General features: G+C 43.7%; 1 protein-coding gene across 2 annotated transcripts in view; it reads left to right on the plus strand.

The window, feature by feature from the left end:
- Positions 1–19,485, plus strand: part of LOC146799060 (alpha-1-antiproteinase-like) — a 200,441-nt gene that overhangs the window by 156,424 nt on the left and 24,532 nt on the right. For both annotated transcript variants that reach the window (XM_085626466.1, XM_085626467.1), the window contains exon 3: positions 4,552–4,822. In XM_085626466.1, the coding sequence (XP_085482592.1) occupies positions 4,552–4,822 (271 nt within the window). The remainder of the gene's footprint in view (positions 1–4,551; positions 4,823–19,485) is intronic.

The following is a 19,485-nucleotide window of genomic DNA, read 5'->3' on the forward strand; positions in this document are numbered from 1 at the left end:
CCCCTGTTGTTGCCCCGACCTCGCTCTCCAGATATCAACATACCCATATTGCTTCATGGCGCTTTGGAGCAGGGCCCTCGTCTTAGAAAAAACAGAGGATCGATTATTGGGTGATTTGTCCAACAGAGGATCCAGTACGATATTAAAATCGCCTGCCAAAATAATGGGTTCAGGGAAGGTAATCAAATGTGAGAATATAGATTCCAAAATGGAGGGATCGTCCTGATTCGGACCATAATATCCTAAGATTGTACTTTGTTTACCAGATATAACAACTGACACTATGGCCCATCTGCCACCTGGGTCAACTGCCTGTGATATCAGCCTAGCTTTAGCTCCTTTTTTAAATACAATTGAGACCCCTCTTGTATTAGATGTTTGGGTAGTCGAAACTGCAAAGTCTATCCAGTTGTTTTTCTTAATAAGGGTAAGCATTTCCGTGTGAGTTAGGTGTGTCTCCTGGAGCACCAAGACCTGCGCATCCAAATCCCGCAAATATTGCATGATTCTATTAGCTCTGGGCTTGGTGCGGAGGCCATTAACATTCCAGGAGATATATTTTACACTACCCATACTTAAAGGGAAAAAACTGTAAAAACAAAGCCAAGATTACCGTTTGTTGCATTGGTTCCTGAATCAATATATGCCTACTTCCATCTTTAATAGAACTGCTTCGAGCTATGAGGACCATTTTATATTTTTGCCACCCCCCCACCCCCCTCCTACCCCCGTGAAACATCTCCCAGCTACCCCACCCCCCTTGGAAAACCCTTGTGTTATCTAGCCGGAAAAGAACTGGTAGAAGCACCCCTTGACAAGGCTCCCCTCAAAGAGAACCCCCTCCCTACCAGCGATGGAAAATAAGATATGAAAAATATACGTCGATGATGTAAGCCCCCACCCATGAGGCAAAAGCAAAAAAAAAAAAAAAAGTAACCAAAACATAACTTTGGCCAATTTAGCTGCATGGAGATCGGAAGAGAAAAAGACATTTTTTGTGTTAAAAAAAAAAAAAAAAAAAAAAATATGGCATAAAGTAAGGAGGCTAGACCTATACAGACCTATATGTTAAAGATGAACGCGGTCTATAAGGCTTATCAGGAGAGAGACACCAAGGTTATAGCGATGCATATTTAGACTATTTATGCTCCTTGCCTAGAATCAACAAAAGCTCATCGGCTTCCTGAACTGACCTGATGTTATACATCCGATTATTATGCATAACTTTGATGGCTGCCGGAAACATGAGCTGAGCTGTTGCTCCTACTTTCCTAAAAGCGTCCAGTCTCCTCCCAAACTCCCATTGCTTCTCCAATGTAATTCTAGAGAGGTCAGACCTAACTAAGAAAGTAAACCCACTCCCCACAAGAGATTTTGGCTTTAATGCCAAATTTAGGATCTGCTCCTTCAGCACATACGTATGGAAGTTGACCAGAATCTTACGGGGCTTCGATCTCTGGGGATTCCGCCGAAAGGGATCTCTGTGGACTCGTTGTATGTCCATGGCTAACTCCTCTACTGAGTGCTCTAAGCCCAGGGACTCCTTTAACAAAACAGAAATAAAATGCTTTATATCAGAGCCCTCAGAACCTTCCGGAATATTGAGAATCCGTATATTCCCCCGCCTGGCATTATTTTCTAATGACTCCAATCTCTCGTTTAGACTTTGCTCCTCTCTAGTAACCTTTTTTATATCATCCTTAACTTGCTTCATATTAGTAGAGAGTGCTGCAGAGGTCTCTTCCAAAGCTCCTGTTCTGACATACAACCCCTCAATCTTATTGTCCAGAGCTTCACAGTGTTTCCTTATCTCTAACTGATTTGCAGAAGACTCAGAAAACCCCTTCCTAATCTCCATCGTGAGCGCAGAGAACATCCCCAACAACGAGGCGACAGAGATGGAAGATTCCGCCTCAAGGTTGGCAGTAATAACACCAGCAGAAGCATTCTGATGCAGAGCCTTGATGTTGACTTCATCCGGACCCTCTCCACCAGCTGCCCCTTCCACCACAGAGGTCGCTACCACCTGTACATCGGAATTGGATCTTGCCGACCTTGTCAGGTTTAGAGAGGGACTCAAGGGAGGACACTGTTCGATGATAGACAAACCCCCTGATGCCTGAGCTCCCAACACCACCTCTTGACCTGTCCCGGCTTCTTCTAGGCCTTTCACTTGTGGGGTACATTGTAGCGGTGTAGCCGATCCCTCTTCTGTGGCTTCGTCCCTAGCTGGTATGCGGGAGGATAATGATGACCCATTTTCAGATGGAAAGGGGAGAGTGTCTGGGACAATCAAAACCCCTGCCATATTATGATCTTCCACAAGATTGAGAATCTGGGGGACCGCTTTAAAATAAGATCTAAGTGATGGAGTGATCTTGGATCCTAAAGATAGTACTACCTTAGGACCCTTTACTTTGGATTTAGATTTATGTTTGCTCCCTCTAGCCTTGACTTCTGTATTTAGATAGGAAGAAGATTTCCCTCTGACCAGAAACTGAGAATGCTGAACAGTACCTAGAGCTTGTGAAACTACCTCACTTGACTCTTGAATAACCTGCTCCCCATCAGCGGTAAATAAACAGTCAACAAACTCCCCACGAGAAACCTCAGGCCCAGGCGGCAGTTCAGCCAGCGTATTAACACTCTTAGAACTCTCACCACAGAGAAAAAAACTTTTCGCCAACCTTCCTCCCTCGGCTTCTCCCTGAGGAGGCGATATCACAGACTTCTGCAACCCACCTGACGCGTCCTTAGTGGCTACCGCTTTGGATCTAGCCCCATTGGCAGTACCTCGACGTGACTGGACCAGGCTCCGCACCTTTCTCCCCCGCCTTAGCTCCAGCGCGGCTGACCACAGACGCAGCCTCGGCTTCCCCGGGGGCTCTTGCAGTGATGAAGAAAACGAATTTTGGCCGGTAATTAGCTCCTGGGGGGCGTTCTTCAAGGAACACTGAAGCACTCTCGCCACAGTCGAAAAAATGATACACACGGAGCCAGTATGGGGAGAAAAAACTCGGCAAGCACCATCCAGAGAGGAGCCACGCAGGCGAAAGCTGAAGACGGAACACAGGCAGGCAACGTAACGCGGGGCGTCTAATGGAGAAACACAGTATTGCATCTTCGGCGTTCGTTAAAGGGACAACCGCCTGGTGAAAACAAACCTGATCCGAAATGCGTGTTTCTTGATTCAAAATGGAATGTTGAAAGCCCCGACAATCTCCATCACAGACCCTACATCTCTGAACATCAAGTTTCGGTTATAACTTCATCGCATGACGAGGTGGGTTCAACTCCGACGGGAGCTCGCCTCAGGGTGCCGCAGCAGCCTAGTTAGCCGCCGCCATGTTTTCCCATCAGCCGAACGATTAATTCTTAAGTGCAAGATAAATAAATTAACTAATGCAACAACTTTCTAAAGCAGATACAAATCTCTGAATTCCACTGTACTACTGAGGGCCTGAGGACTAAAGTGGACTTCTTCCCCCAAACCAGTAGTGCGCCAGGAGGCGCATTTGCAGGGTGGTGGAGAAAGGAGGTGTGGCTTCTAACATCTTCTTAGCAATCCAGCTGTGTGGGACTTACTGGAGGTGACAGGAGGGGTAGTTGGCCCCCAAGGACCATCTGGAGCCAAGGAGACTTCATCCCCCAGCCAGCAGTGCACCATGAGCCAGCAGTACACCAGAGTGGTGGAGAAAGGGGGCGTGGCCTCCGAAGACCTCTAAGCAATCATGCTATGTTGGACTTACTGGAGGTAACAGGAGGAATTGTTGGCGCACAAGGACACCAATGCAGGCTCTTTTGCGCCACAATCTAAGGGTACCTGGGTTGTCGTCAGAATAGCTCTTGCACAGAAATAGATACCTTCCGGCAGGAAAACTATTCTTAGAGGCTTATTTCTTTTTGTGTGTGTGCTGCAAAAAGCGGCATACATGCAAAGAGGATGTAACAAGGAGAAATAAAGACATTTTTCCTTGTTACCCCAAACTTGGGTAGGCTCACAATTTTTGGCACAAGCCCATGTTGACTGGATTTATTAAATATGGGTTTGTGTCAAAATACCTGGGTGACTGCAGGTGAAAACCCATTCTCCACCTATGCATCGCCTCCCTGATGCAAGGTAATGTAAGGTAGTTTTCAGCACTGCCTTCTGTTACTTTTGGGATCACATCCAACACAAATCTTGATTTGATTGGCTTGCAAAATCCCAACATGGATTTTGCATCGGGTTTGCGGAACAAAAGTGATCCAACCCGAGGCAAAATCTTATTAAAGTTGTGCCTAAGTTTAGTTATGTAAATTAATCTATGAAGATCTCGCTTTATCCCCCGCTCTCTCACCCTCTCTACTACATTCACATTCTATTTTCTATGGTACCTCCCCCTCAGCTTTCTTTCTCATTAAATATGCGTTCAGCCTATTTTTCTGCCTTTCTCCCACATTCTTTCCTTTACCTTCTTTCTCTTGCTCATTCTATCTTCTCTCTCATATTATCTCCCCCAGACGTCAATAATTTTTAACATTTCTTTCTCACTTTCTCTTTTTTTTAAGGCAAGTGGGAAAAACCATTTGACCCCAAGCTAACAACAGAAGCCGATTTCTTTGTCAACAATGTTACTACCGTACGAGTCCCTATGATGCACAGCTACACTTCAAATCGCTCATGGAGAGATCGAAAATTGGGCTGCACCGTAGTAGAACTGCCCTACGCCGGAAATGCGTCAGCACTCTTCATTTTACCGAATGAAGGAAACATGGAGAAGGTGGAAGATGCTCTATCTGTTGCGACATTAGAGATGTGGAGACGCTCCCTCAGGAAAGAGTAAGCATGCAACAAATTCCTAGCGCATACGTAGATCCACCAGAGTTCAGCTTTTTCCCACCACTAATTTTTCCTGCTTCATCGTCTGCTCGTATAGTGCAAAAGCCTCGAGTAAAAATGAAGATCTGACTCACTTTAATATAAATACTGAGTTTAAAATTGTTAATTTGAAATAAAAAACAAAAGTGTTAATCAATAAAGATGAACAAGAGCCCTCTGGCATGCTAACAAAAAAGCCCCTAGAGGTTAAATTTCACCCATCACGTTTTTTTGGGCTGTTTCCCATTAGAAAAAATACCAGAATCAGCAGCTGTTCATTTAGGTTTTTTCCAACACTTCTCTCACTTTTTAGCAGCTCAAAATTAACACTTGGCAGTGGTCATCTTTCTTCCTCTTTGCTACTCTCTGACACATTTCAAATGGATCAAAAGTGTTACTTTAAGCAGCACTCATTGCAAATCTCCGCATAAATTAATAAAGAAAGTTTTTAGCCAACATTGTACTTATGATGAAATACTTTGCTGATTGAGGTCCATCCACTAAGATAAAAAAGTAGAAGGAGATAAATAATTTTAAGAAATGTTATCGATTGGCCTCCTGTTGAAAGAAATAGGGGAAGAGAAAGTCAGAAATTGCAGAAACTTCATTATATAAAAATATTAAAGCCTTGTTCTTAACTGTTTGTTGACAGATAGTTCTGCGTGTGTACCATCATTGCATACAAGCAAAAGCCATAATCTTACTGCGCTATGATTCACTTCTCGCGATTTATCATCATCAGTCACCAATCTCTGGATTCCTCATGTGTGTAAAGCTGTAGCATATTTTAAGCAATGTGCCTCAAGGCCCCATTTTAGGTTAAGCCTAGGCAGCGGTTGCTCTCAGTGTGGCCGCCACAATAAAGAAGTGGTGGGGTGGGTGGAGTGGGCGCAGGTGAGCCCGGGCGCCTTTCATGGAAATGCTCATTAAAAGACTGGACACAATAATCTGAATCACACACTATGAGAGTGGTAAATTCAGTATCTGTATTCTCTCGGGCTAGAATTAGAGTTTTGAGTTCAACCAGTTGGGCAGTACAATCCCATAGAGATTGGGTAAAATGTTTTCAGAGGGTGGAATTCTCCATTCCTCAAGAATCTGTGTACTGCTGTGCAAGCGGCTGTGTATTGCTGTTTAGTTTCAACTATGGTCTGGGCTGAACTGTCAGTAAAGACAATAATGTCATACTGGTCAAGAGGCAAAACATCACTGGGCCTAGGGTATTCTTGTTCATATTAGAGGAAATCTTGTGTTTGTAGTAAAAAACTGTTATGTTTCATATAGGTACCTCAATATAGGCTCAGGGAGTCACCTAACCTTTCACCTATATTCTCCCCTACCACTACATAACGGTTCTTGGGACGGACCTTTTACCTAGTTACGATACTTCTTACAGGACGTAGGTTTTTCCCTGAAAACTAGCCTCTTCCATTATGCATGAGGAATCTTGAAAACTCAGCAGAACTATCATCTCCTGCATAACAACTATGAATAAGGGTCATTCCTTCCAGCAAGTCCGAAATAACACAGCAAGGTGGTACCCCTGAGGGTACCACTTTGGGTATATAAACACCATATCTTGCTGAGGCAGTCAGAGGAGAAAAGGACTTCCATGCTGACACACTGTAGCAAGATGCTGAGGTTCCTGCATGCAGACACTCCAGCTCACAGTGGTCTGACATACCTTGTGGGGTGTCCATCTTGAGACCAAGACAGGGTCCCAAAGTCTTTCACTTCAGGTAACGGGGTTGACTTTATTCTACGGGGATTCTTGGCTTTTACACCTATATACATGCTAGGTACACTTAGGTACATATAGTTAGGGTCGCACTGTAGGAGTACGCATTTTACTGTCATGTATTTTATATACTTGCCAGTATTCATTGTTTTAGCATGATGGTAGAAATCTACCATCCTTTTACTCTGTTAGTGCTTCAAATCATGTATATCTGTTTCTGTCTAATGGTTATTCAAACACACCTCATCCCCTGATAAACCTGGCCATTCCAGAGAATTATAAATGTATCCATCTGGACAGGGAAGGAAAAACAGGAGGGGGCAAAGCCATTGCTTTTAAAAATCACCTCTCTGTGAATTGGGTTTCCACCTTAAGCAATGATTGCTTAGTATTGGGAATTTTTAAGATCACTTTATCTCCCTCTGATAGCTGGTATGGAGCTTTAATTTATCGCCCTCCAGGATCCAAAGCCAACTTTACGGACCTTCTGGTGGAACATATAGCCCTACATGTGCTTGCTTCAAATACATTTCTTCTGCTGGGGGACTTTAACTGTCATGGGCAAAATGTTACCAACCCTGAGGTAAATAAAAAAAATTCCTCCCTGGAGTTAATGGGACTCACTCAAAGAGTTGAAGGCCCAACTCATCGGGCTGGCCACTTATTAGATTTAATCTTTTCCAACTCAGACCAGTTGAGTTGTAGCCCTCCAGACCCCTCACATGGACAGATCATTCCATGATCACGTTTTCCATTCATCAGTCATGTCAGAGGAGCTTAGAAATATCTACAGGACAAAAACTAGAGCTGCACAGGCCATGGCGCAATCTCTCATTAGAAGCCTTTAACAAGGCTTATTCCTTGGAACCAGCAAAGAACGCCATGGAAGTATCCAAAATGTTGGAGGCCTTCAACACTGCCCTAGGAGCAGCCTTTGACACCGTAATACCAAAAAATAAATACGGCACTTCTCAACGGCGGCCTTCTAGCCCCTGGTTTTCGGGGGAGCTAAAGATGGAAAAACCTAGACTACTTTATAGACAGCCCTTGTCCAGATACCATTTGAATCTAAAAGCAGCCAGACGTCTGTTCATCATTAACCAAATAGAACATGCCAGCAATTCCCCAAAAGCCTTATTTGGTATAGTAAGGGACTTTGTATCCCCAAAAGTATGTAGACAGTCACCAATGGAATCTCAGGAGTTTTGCAACTCCTTTGTGATTTACTTCCATGAAAATATATCTAAAATCTATGAGAATTTCTCATAAACAACCCCCCTTACTTCCGTACCTCCCACCAAATTGGAGGAGTTAGGAAAGATAGCAAGTAGCACTCTAGATAGTTTCGAACTGACCTCGATTGAGGAGGTTTCTAAAGGCCTCGCTACTGCCAAATCTGGTTCGCCGTCAGATCCCTGCCCGCCAAAGACAATGGCTTTCCTAGCCACAAGTTGTGCCCCTGAAATTCGAGACATCTTCAACCACTCAATAGTAACTGGCACCATCCCTAGCACATGGAAGGATGCGTTTGTCCGTCCATTACTAAAAGAAACAACAGCGGACCCGTTAATTTTGAACAACTATTGTCCCTTTTCTTTACTTCCGCTTCTGGGCAAACAGCTGGAAAGCATTATCAACAGACAACTAAGTTCATACTTGGAATCCAATCAAATCCTGGATCCATCTCAGTCGGGCTTCCGGACAGGTTTCAGCACTGAGACTGCCATTTTGGCAGTGACTGACTCCCTCAGGCAGATAATAGATGTAGGAGGAGCAGTAGTACTGATTCTCCTAGATCTCTCCGCAGCATTTAATACCATCGCGCATTCAAAGCTGGCGGAGAGACTACTCTCCTGTGGTATCCAGGGGACAGCCTTGAAATGGCTGCAACACTTTTTGTCTGAAAGAACTCAAACTATCATGCTAGGACCTTACACCTCAGCCAAAATGCATCTTGATAGGGGTGTCCCTCAGGACTCCTGTTTGAGCCCGACTTTATTCAATATATTCATGGCTCCCCTGGCAAGGATAGTCGAGCAGCTGGGATTTGAGATCATCTCATATGCTGATGATATGCAGCTTATGTTTACCATCGGTCCAAATCCAGCTACAGAGAAAACCCGCTTCGCCATCAGCATGCTCGCTATCTCAAATTGGATGACAGAAAACTGTCTTCAATTGAACCCAGGAAAAACCGAGGTTATACTAATGGGAAAAGCCTCGGACATCTGTTCTGACGACTGGTGGCACTCTCAATTGGGTACAGCTCCTGTTCCCAAACAATCTGTAAAAAATCTAGGTTTAAAGTTGGACCAGGCACTGACCATGAAGGACCACATTGCTGCCACCACCAGCTCCTGTTATTATAAGTCTACGTCTGCTTCGAAAAATTCTTCCATATATGCCTACCTCCCACCGCAAGACCTTAGTTCAGGCAATGGTAATCAGTCGTCTGGACTATAGAAATGCTCTGTTGGCGGAAGTGGGAGAGACCCTACTGGCTAAATTGTAAGTAGTACAGAACACCGCAGTTAGAATGATTCTCAAACGTCCTGCAGGCTCCCCCTTGACTCTGCTGCTTAGGGAACTGCATTGGTTACAAGTAAAAAAAAGATCCTTTTTTAAAATTTGTTGTCTAACCTATAATGCTCTGAAAAATAGAGGTCCTCTCTACTTGCAAAAAAACTCGTAAAATATTCTCCCTGCAGGAATCCCAGATCCAGCACACTAGGCCTCCTTCAGGTTCCCTGAATTCTCCTGACTCGCACAGGGGGCAGAGCCTTTTCATATATCGCTCCAAGATATTGGAATGAGCTCCCCATGGCCCTGCGTAAAATTTCCAGATACTGTATTTTTAGGAAACAGTTGAAAGACTTTCTGTTCTAATTGCTTTCTCTGATTCGCTCTTTGTTCGTTCCATACTCAGGTTACTATTTTCTAGGCAGCGCCGAGATGTCCATAGGTGAGTCGAGCGCTATAGAAAATTAATTCAAATAACATAACACCTATTTTACACTAGAATGAGGCTAGCTCAATAAATGCTTATTGAAAAAAGTCCCCACCATTTATTCTGTGTATCTGTCTGAGACATAGTAAGCATGAGTGACTGAGCGAAAAGTATCGCACTGTTTCCACGGTCCTGATGGATCAGGGTTGTCATGTTCGATAGTTTCCAAGAACTATTCTCTCCTTCGTAAGAGTGGTTTCTAGTGGCACTGTGAGCTAGCTGGTATACAGGTTAGCATACCTTGCATACCCTGTTGGGGTGTCTAGAATCAGTCTGGACACCAATCCTACAGTGTATGTTGTAGTTTATAGGAACTACAAGACAAGGGCCTTATTACAAGTACAGCTTTCCTCAGGACCACCATACTCATGAAGGCGGTCCAACCATCACCACACTGAGGGTCTACCAGCAGTATTTTGATTGTGGTGGTTGGACTGCCACGAGACCGCCGGCTCTTCCAGCAACAAGGATCTGCAACCAGCCTGAATCCACTGGCAGTGCAGCTGCCGGCACAGCCAAGCATATTACGAGTTGCCTTTTCACCACCCTTATCAAGGCGGTGAGCCCACCATGAAAATGGTGGCGGAGAGGCAACTACCAGCTGGATCTAGGCCTGATGGTGCATGCTAGAGGGGCCATGTTGTGCCCCCCTTAATAACACCCCTTCCTGCACACTGTGGCATGCATGCCACACCATGCAGGAATGTGCTGCAGGCGCTGTCACTTCTATGAGCGTGACACAGCCACCGCTGTGAAACAGCAACAGCACTCTGAATCTGGCAGCAGGGTGCACCACAGCCTTGGCGGTATTCCTGCGGATGGAGTGGTGGTGGTGCCACAGGAGGACCACCAAAGGCATAATAAGGTCCATCCATAGTCTACTTCAGTAGCTGTCAAGGAGGTGGCCCACTGTATCAATCTAGGATGTAAGGCTTTCATTTTAGGAATGATGGCCTTTGTGACAGCCTCTAAGGCAGTAATGGGAGTTACCACATTTATGCATTTCCACTGAGCCCACAATCTTTCCTTCATAACAGCTGTCTGAACTGCAGTCAGTATTTTTTCTGCCGGTGCAATACACATTTCATAAATGCGATTTATATGCAGTCAGTACAGTATCACCTTCATTGAAAGAGACATATATGTAGCCAGTGGCTCCCACAATTATGTGGATCACCAAATTTGTGGTGTTGACACGTGTGTAAGTGTCTGGATGCAAGCATGTCCGTTAGCAGTGTTCTCAGAATCTGTGTATGTACTTGTGTCCAATATGTGCTTGAAATGTCTGGGCTGATTAATTCATAAAACAATTTCACCTGTTTTGCATAATTGTTTATGTATGTTCTACCTAAGTTGGAAAGCACAAAAATTATTGTAGGTTTTTTAATTGTATTTGTTGGTTGCAGGAGTGCACATTTCTCTAGGACATTTGGTGCCAAGCTTTTGCCTTCATATGACAACTCGTATTCCAGGAATAGGACACTAAGATAGGCAATCTTTGTTTTTTGAAAGTTTAATTTGTAGGCTTGTCCAGCAAATCCCCAAACTATGTGATCTCCTCTGGCTAGATGTATTTTAAATCATCATCTAGAAGATATATATCATTGATATATGATAATGCTTTCAAATCAGTTTCATGTAAAATTGATGTTACTCGGGCAGAGAAGAAACCAGGGCTATTGTTGAACCCGTGAAGGAGTCGTAAAAATAATTTTTGGTGCCCTAAAGCTGTGAGTGCGGTTAAATGTCTGCTTTCAGGCACTAATTTCTGGCAGAAAATGCCATTTGAATGCCTAAAATGGTTTAATATTTTTTGCCCACCATGTTATTCATTAGTGCTGCACTGTGTGAATTTTGTGCAGCAAATGTGCATGTATAACTGTTTGAATGTGTGAACTCTAAGACTAAACAGTATGGATGATCTGGTTTCGCTACAAAGCATTGATCATTGGTGGGATATAAGGCTCAACGATGCCTTTATATTCTAGTTGTTTTAGAATTTCTCTAAATGGGCATTTAGCTTCATTCTTAATTGGGTGTTGTGGTTGAACTTGTGAGCTGAAATGTTTAGGTATAAAATGATATAGGGAGTCTTTATCTCAGCCTTCATGGTTACATTATAATAATGGGCTTGTACAAGAGCCCACTCTGCGGCATACTCTTGTTTAACAGTGCCAGGAACAAGGACGGAGAAAGAAGGTATTATTATATCTTTACTGACACAAAAAGGTGGATTTTCTTTTGAAGGAAGGAAACCACCCGGAAGGGAAGGGAGACCTTTTAAGCAGTTAGAGAAGATTCAACTATGTTCTCCCGGGAACGTGAAACCTCAAGACGATAAAGTACCTGTTTGCCCAAAGCATACGTAAACCCACAGAGCCAAAGTAACATAGTGGGGTGTCTTCAACTACAGGGGAAGAATAGGCTTTACTTTTTATATGCAATCCTCACTCACTCCCTCTAGTAGTGACATTCTCCACCATCTGCTGAATCCAGGATGGGCTCAACCATATTCAAGGGAGCTCTTTGTGTATATATACATATATTCTTTTTTTGTGCCTGGAGATTGATATTACTACTGAAAATGACTCATCCATGCCCAGGTATCCCTTTATTCACGGGATGAATGGGCACGATGAAAATAATTATACTTATGATAATTATGGGGAGAGACAAAAAAGGAGTACAGTTGTCCTATGACCCTCAGCTTGCCAACATGTTTCTTCTCGATTCTTATGGCCCGAATTGGTGCCAGGCATTTCTTGGGACAAAAGGAATGTTGGTGCCCCGGGGCGATTCTAATGTTCATTACACACAAATGGCATGTACATATGTCTGGGGACAGGTACAAAAGTACCAGAAACACAGAACTTCTATGGGGTGCTGATGCTGGTTTGGTCCTGTAGCCAGACAGATTCCAAGGGTCCCAAAACTGCCATGGTTCCATACTTCTTGGCTCGCTGTACGGCATATCTGCATCCCATGGGGCTTGAGTAATACACCCGTTTGCGGTCAGGGTTTCTGGTACTTTTGGATCAGTCGCGGACAGGCAAGTAGCCTGCTCTGTTGCATGCAATTATATGGGCATGCCATTTGTGTGTAAAGACCTTATAATTTCTCTTTGGAATCATAGATCATCACAAGGAGTCATGTCATATACCATCTTACATAGATCTCAGACTTATTCACAGTTCATGTACACAGCCCCAAACCTAAGTAAAGTGCCACAACAGTAATGACTGCATCAAATATTTAATAAAAAAGCTTATTACAGATCCCAATATACATAAACAATCATCTAATCCTGTACATAGTAAAACATCCATTGAAAAGATTTTTGCTACTTCTCTTTTGCTAAAATACATGATTGCACAAGCATCACATGCAAATAAAATGTGTATAAAGAGAAAACAAAGAGAGAACACACACGACATTACAATCTGTCATATTTGTTTGCTAATTTGTACAAATAATCAATGCAGGCCCATGATTTTAACCAGGTTCTCATCTAATGTGCCAGTATGTTCCAGAACCTGATCTGTGTGATTTTGTGAGATGGAATAAGAATAAATGAGCCCTTGTGATGACCTCGGATTTCAAAAGAAAACAATTGTGAGTCTTCAGTCTGATACGGAGCCCTGTCCCTTTATAACAAAGGGCCCCTCTCATTTTATTTCCTTTGGCCAATCCACTTCAACCAAGAGGATGTCATTAGGATTTGTTAAATTTTCCACCAAAAATTACTTTAACGGTACACAATATATCACCCTCAATTTGGATGTCCAAATCAACCAGTCTGTCAGGAGAGCTAAAATGCTGATCTGGTGCTTCCACTTGAATAAATTCATTAGTTGCTCTCGCCACCAGAAACTCTTGAAGAGTCTGGCAAACTATTGTGACCTCCTCTGTGCTGCCTAGCGGTGTCAGGCCCACTCCTTATACTGAAGTAGTGTCCTCAATATGTGGGGCAAATTTAGGGATAATACCTGCCACTTTCTTATTTTGTAATTGAGGCTTTTGTTGGAGAAGTTTAGCTTCCTTTTTCATGATGATGACAGATGAGCGTTGTGAGTTTTTCTCAGTTTTGCGTACTCTTCTTGTCTGCGGTCTGATTGACCTCCTGTCTCCAAGTGTCTGTTGAGTGAGCGCTGAAAGGAACGAGAAGGGCGTGTATCAGTGTACAGCTGTTTAAGCGTATCACAGTTATGGAGGATATAGCGATTTTCAGTAGACTCCGGTTTGGGAGATCCATTTCATGACTTCCTTTTTTCTTTATTTTTTTGTTTATCCCAGTGCTGTTTAGAAGAATCAGGTGCCTGTTTGGCAATATCCTTCTCTGAATTACCCTCAAGGTGTGACTTATTTGGTCTAGCCCCAAAAATATCTCAACCTATAGATGTAGAGGCTTCAGCAATCATTTTTGGTAATTCATGCTCCTGGTCCGCTCAAGGGTACTGCCAATGCAACTGCTTCCTCTTTTATGTTACTTAAAATAATTGAAGTGATTGCAGCCCATATTAACATTGCATATTATGAATTTGTTCCTTGAGTTTAATTAAGCATGTCTACACTGAGAAGTCATGTTGTGCTTCAAAGATGTTCAGAGGTCATTACCTTTTTTTCTGATGAACTCAACCATCCTTCATAGGATGAAACAGGTGCTAATTCAGATCTTGTTCCATGTCTTTTGTATTTTTCTAAAATAGGTTTTCCAGATTAGGTGGAAAACTTATCATGTTATGTCCCCTTGTGCCCACACAACAGGGTGAAAGGGCAAAACAACACTAAAATTAGACTTATCAAGCCACACAAGCCCACCTTAAGTGGCCCTGACTGGTTTGATAAATCATCAGTAATGCATCAGCATAAATCAAAGCGCTGGGGTACTCAGCCCCAGGGAGGCAGTCCTGGCAAGCATCGTGGATGTCCCCACACAGCCACTGATGCATTTTGGCACATTCCCAGATTTACGATTCATGGTAGACCTGAGAATGTAGGTAACAAAGGGGAGGGATCAAGGGGGCTTTTTCCGCTCACAAGGGGTGAGTGGGAGGTCCAAACTGGTAAGGTGCCCCGACAATGAAGTTATGAGAAAGTAAGCTACCAGTAGTTCCTAAGGGAGAGGAAGGAGGTGGAGATGAATCGGGAAGTTTAGCCTGGAAGGACTACATGTATACTATGTGTAAAGTGGGTAATCCTTTTGTTGGATTTTAATGCCCTCACACACCCTTTCAGGTGTCATGCTTCATCATCTGGGCTGCTCCTCGTCGGGCCGGCGGTGCAATGCCTAACGGGCTCCCTAAAAAGGGGCACTTTATCGGAGTTCTTTTAATCCAACAGCCGTCAGGTGAAGTGCGGGTGTGTGGGCCTAAGTGTTGTAGATATAAAAAAGTGAATTTAAAACAGGGTCGAAAGTACCAGTGTGAAAAAACAATTTATTTTAATGGTCTCCTTCCCTGGTTAAAAAGGTGTATGTAGCACTAGGTAGAGTGTAATGTCTCTAGTTGTAGTGCATGGGATTGGTGGTCAACATGTTTCTCGCAGTGAGCACGTGCGCTCGCGATTCGTCAGGACCTATCAAAAAATATATCTACAATGGTAACAGGGGACTATCTAAAATATAGTGGTCTCCTAATCATAGTTGGTCATGTGAACAACAAACTTAATCCTAAAGTACCTGTTGAGGTCTGGTGCTACCTGCAGAAAGAACAATACATTAAATTGGTCAGTGTGAGGACATAAAGCCACAGGTATCAGGGATTATAAATCAAACAAAAAGGCTTACAAAGTGATTCATTCTCCAACATAGTTAAAAATGTAACAGTGGTGACTGCTGGTGATCGAGCGTCAACAGCTGCTCCTAAAAAGTGGTGTACCAACATGGTGAACTACAGTGGCTAAACACCTATGTGGAACATGTAAAAACAATCAGAGCGGCAGAAACCAACGTTAGACTCACCCTAATCAGTAGGACTGTGGGCCACAACAGTTCTCGGTGGATTCAGCGTACGGCGAAGGACCTCTAAAAGTAGGTCTAAACTAGAGAGTGACAACGGACTCAAATAATGCAGTAATTACAGCTAGAACATATGGGGACATAAAACGCTTTAAAATTTAAAATTTAGTAGGAATCAGGATACGCTGATTAATTAGCCCCATTGACAGGCTGCATTCCCACTGGATGTGTGAAAAAATGTCAGATTAAGTGAATACCATGTTACCGAGCACTGGCTGCTTGTAGTGATGTTGTGGCGTTTAGAACAATGGGATCCCACTTCTATGGCAATGATACTCCAGGAGCTCCTGAATTTATAACAAGTGAATCGGCCGGTGCCTAGTTCTAGTAGCCGATGCAGGCAGTCATATGGCAGCGGTGTAAGTAACTAACTAGTGCTCCTGACACGAGTGTTACACAAGTGCTCTGGGAAGGGGAGGAGTGGTTATTAATCAAAAAAGAGAAAACACGGGTTCCGTGTATGTACTCACATCTGCCCCGCTCGCGCTCCGACATTTGACCTGCCCGGTCCACCGAGTCTGGGAGGTGGCAACCTGAGCGTTCGCTCGAGGTAAAATGCTTCCGGTCACGTCATGTGATCGGGTCACGTGATCGCGGTTTCAACTCGCGCGAGTAGCGAGGATTCTATTATTGCGGGCTGGGTTGATGTGTAAGCACGGAATGTGTGCGCAATCTATCACTTTTACAAAATATACAGAATATATATAATAAATCAAACTCTACAGCTGTGAGTGAGTTTGTAAAAAGCAAAAAAGGACAATATCGTCAGCCATCTTGGCTTGGGAAGCCGGGTGTCAATAAAGTTTTGGAATCAATTGGATGCACAGTAAAGGCAGGGTGCCTAGAACACCTTGATCAATTATATCAAAGGGTTGTGGAATCGAAGTGTGAGCCTAGGTGTAAATTGGAACTCATGTTTAAATGTTGATGCATTTGGAACATAAAAGTAGAAGGAACCAGTTGCCAGGAATATGTCACGTTATAGCTTCAGGGCTCCCCAGGGGATATCATCATTAAGCCCAGTGACATTCGAAGACAGACGGTGTATCCATCTTTGTTCCTTCTTAAAAAGACTGTGCTGTGACAATTGAGGGTGGGTTTCTAGAACCAGCCATTTGACAGAGTCTGGGGAATGTTGTTTCTCGAGAAAGTGGGCACTGATTTTGGTGTTCTGTTTTTTACACCGAAAATTGCTGCGATGTTCAGAGATTCGTACTTTAATTGGTCTAGTCGTCATCCCCACGTAGTACAGATCACAGGGACATGTAAGGAGATAAATGCAATTACTAGTGTTGCAATTCGTATGTGACCTCAGTTCCCAAGTAAAAGTGGTGTTAAGGGTGATGGTTTTGTGTACAGAAGTAAATGTACAGGCAGTGCACATGCCACACGGGAAATGTCCCTTCACTGCAGGCAGTTGCCAGAGTGTGTTCTGTGTAGATTTAGTTTTTGGTCTTGGTCTGGTTAGTATTACCAAGTCTTTAATGTTTTTCGTGCGTCTGTATGCAAATCTTGGTAGTTCGAGATTCATTTGCCCAGTGTTAAGGATATTCCAGTGTTTTTTAAGAACCTTAACAACCTGGTTGGTGTTAGGTGAGAAGGTTGTCACACAGGTAAGGGTGTCAGACACAGAGATGGTGTTCTCTCTGGGTTCTAAGAGGGCTTCTCTGTTGTTATTTCGTGCCCGTTTTTTGGACTTGGCAATACTTCTCAGCGGGTATTGTCTTTCTCGTAATTTATTGGAAAGGATTTCGGCTTCACTCTTGAAGGTATCAATCGTGCTGCAGTTTCGTCTTAATCTTAGAAACTGCCCGAAGGGCAAGTTCTCCTTGAGAGCTCTCGGGTGGTGACTGGTAAAGTGAAGCAGGCTATTACGATCAGTGCTCTTTTTGTAAAGAGTTGTAGAAAGAATACCCTCGCTCAGCATAATAGTTAGGTCGAGGAATGCGATCTGTGAGGGGGATACTGTAATGGTGAAGTTAAGGTGAGGGTTCAACTGGTTGAGCCATGTAAAGAAAGCTTCGTAGCTCCCAGAGTCTCCAGACCAAAAAATCAAAATATCATCTATGAATCGTCTCCATAGTAGAATGTTGTGACGGTATGGGTTCGTGTCACAAAAGATGTGTAACCCCTCAAACCAAGCCATATACAAACAGGCTAGACTTGGAGCAAAGGTACTCCCCATGGAAGTACCTTGAGTCTGGTGGTATAATTGGCCTTTAAACTCGAAGAAGTTCTCTGTCAAGGCTATGGTGGCGCATTCAATGATGAAGGACACTGGAGTCGGTGATTCCCAAGGTTCACCTCCAAGTACCTCCTCAATCACTTCGAGAGTAGCCCTTTGTGGAATATTAGTATAAAGGGCTTCCACGTCTAGAGTGATGAGGAAGTTGATGTTATTAGTGTCATCTGTCTGATCCAATAAACGTAGAACATCTGTCGTGTCCTGTATGTAAGAGGGCGTGCGTTTCACTAATGGTTGCAGGAAGTGATCGCAGAACTTAGACAGTGGTTCTAGAATTGAGTCAATGCCCGATACTATGGGGCGTCCAGGTACTGGTGTGACCCCCTTATGGATCTTTGGTAGAACATAAAAATAGGGGGTCTTAGGTTCTTTTTGGATCAAGAAGGAAGCCTCCTTCTCGCTTAACCAGCCATTGCTTTCTGCGGAATCAACCAAACCAGTAATGGTAGTTTTAAGACGTGGAGTGGGGTTGTTCGGGATCGGTGTATAGTACTTGCTGTTGCCCAATTGACGCAGACACTCGTTGTCATAATCGGTCGTTGCCACACAAGCCCACCTTAAGTGGCCCTGACTGGTTTGATAAATCATCAGTAATGCATCAGCATAAATCAAAGCGCTGGGGTACTCAGCCCCAGGGAGGCAGTCCTGGCAAGCATCGTGGATGTCCCCACACAGCCACTGATGCATTTTGGCACATTCCCAGATTTACGATTCATGGTAGACCTGAGAATGTGTCAAAATGATACGCTTCTCTAGAGGAGGCGAAACGAGGAGAAATATATTGCTCTTGGAAGACAGGAAAGAGTGCCCATGCCACTCCCACACATACATCACAGTGCAACAGACACAAAACACAGTCAGCACTCTAGCCTCCTCCAAGCACAATCTATATCCTCTCTTCAAGTGACAACACGTCAGGAAGGTGCCGTGAGAGCAGTGCAACGGTGAAATACATGCACTCGAGACAAGGCACGTACAGATGAGGCGCTGAAAATTTCAAAATGCAATGCTGAGTCTTCAGTTGCTTTCGCTATCCTCCATGGTGCATTTAAATGTACATGGTCAGTCTTAGTATGCTTGCGTTCTCCTCTACGGGCTGCATTTAAATGTCCTCGGTCAGTCTTAAGATGCTCGCACTTTACGCCATGCTCTGGGTTTAAAATTTAAACACCTGATCTAAAGCACTAATAGCCATCTACAACACGAGTTGGCCTCCCAAACCAGGTGAAACTCACCACTCACTATGAAATTCAGGGTGACTCACGCCTCGATGTACCCGTTAAGTGCAGGTACTTGCTCCACATGAAAATTACACAGGTCAGATGTTACCTGCATCACTGGTTCGCTCCTCACTGGTGCTGATTTCAAAAGTAGTTCCCAAAGTGCACCAGTAAAGTTGTAAATGAACCACAAGCATTGGATTGCACACACACACACACACTGCCAGTTCACTTACATTGCTTGCTGGATTCCCTGCATTCTTTTAGCATCAGGACTATCGGTTTCATTGCTCACCTCTCTGGATACCAAAGAGGTGAGATGCTGCCCACTGCCCACAACAAAATTGTTGGTAGAAAAGTCACTCTGAATCAGCATACATTTTTAAACGCTGTCCATT

Source organism: Triturus cristatus, chromosome 9 (assembly GCF_964204655.1).
Source record: "Triturus cristatus chromosome 9, aTriCri1.1, whole genome shotgun sequence".
In the NCBI taxonomy this organism is placed as follows: Eukaryota; Metazoa; Chordata; class Amphibia; order Caudata; family Salamandridae; genus Triturus; species Triturus cristatus.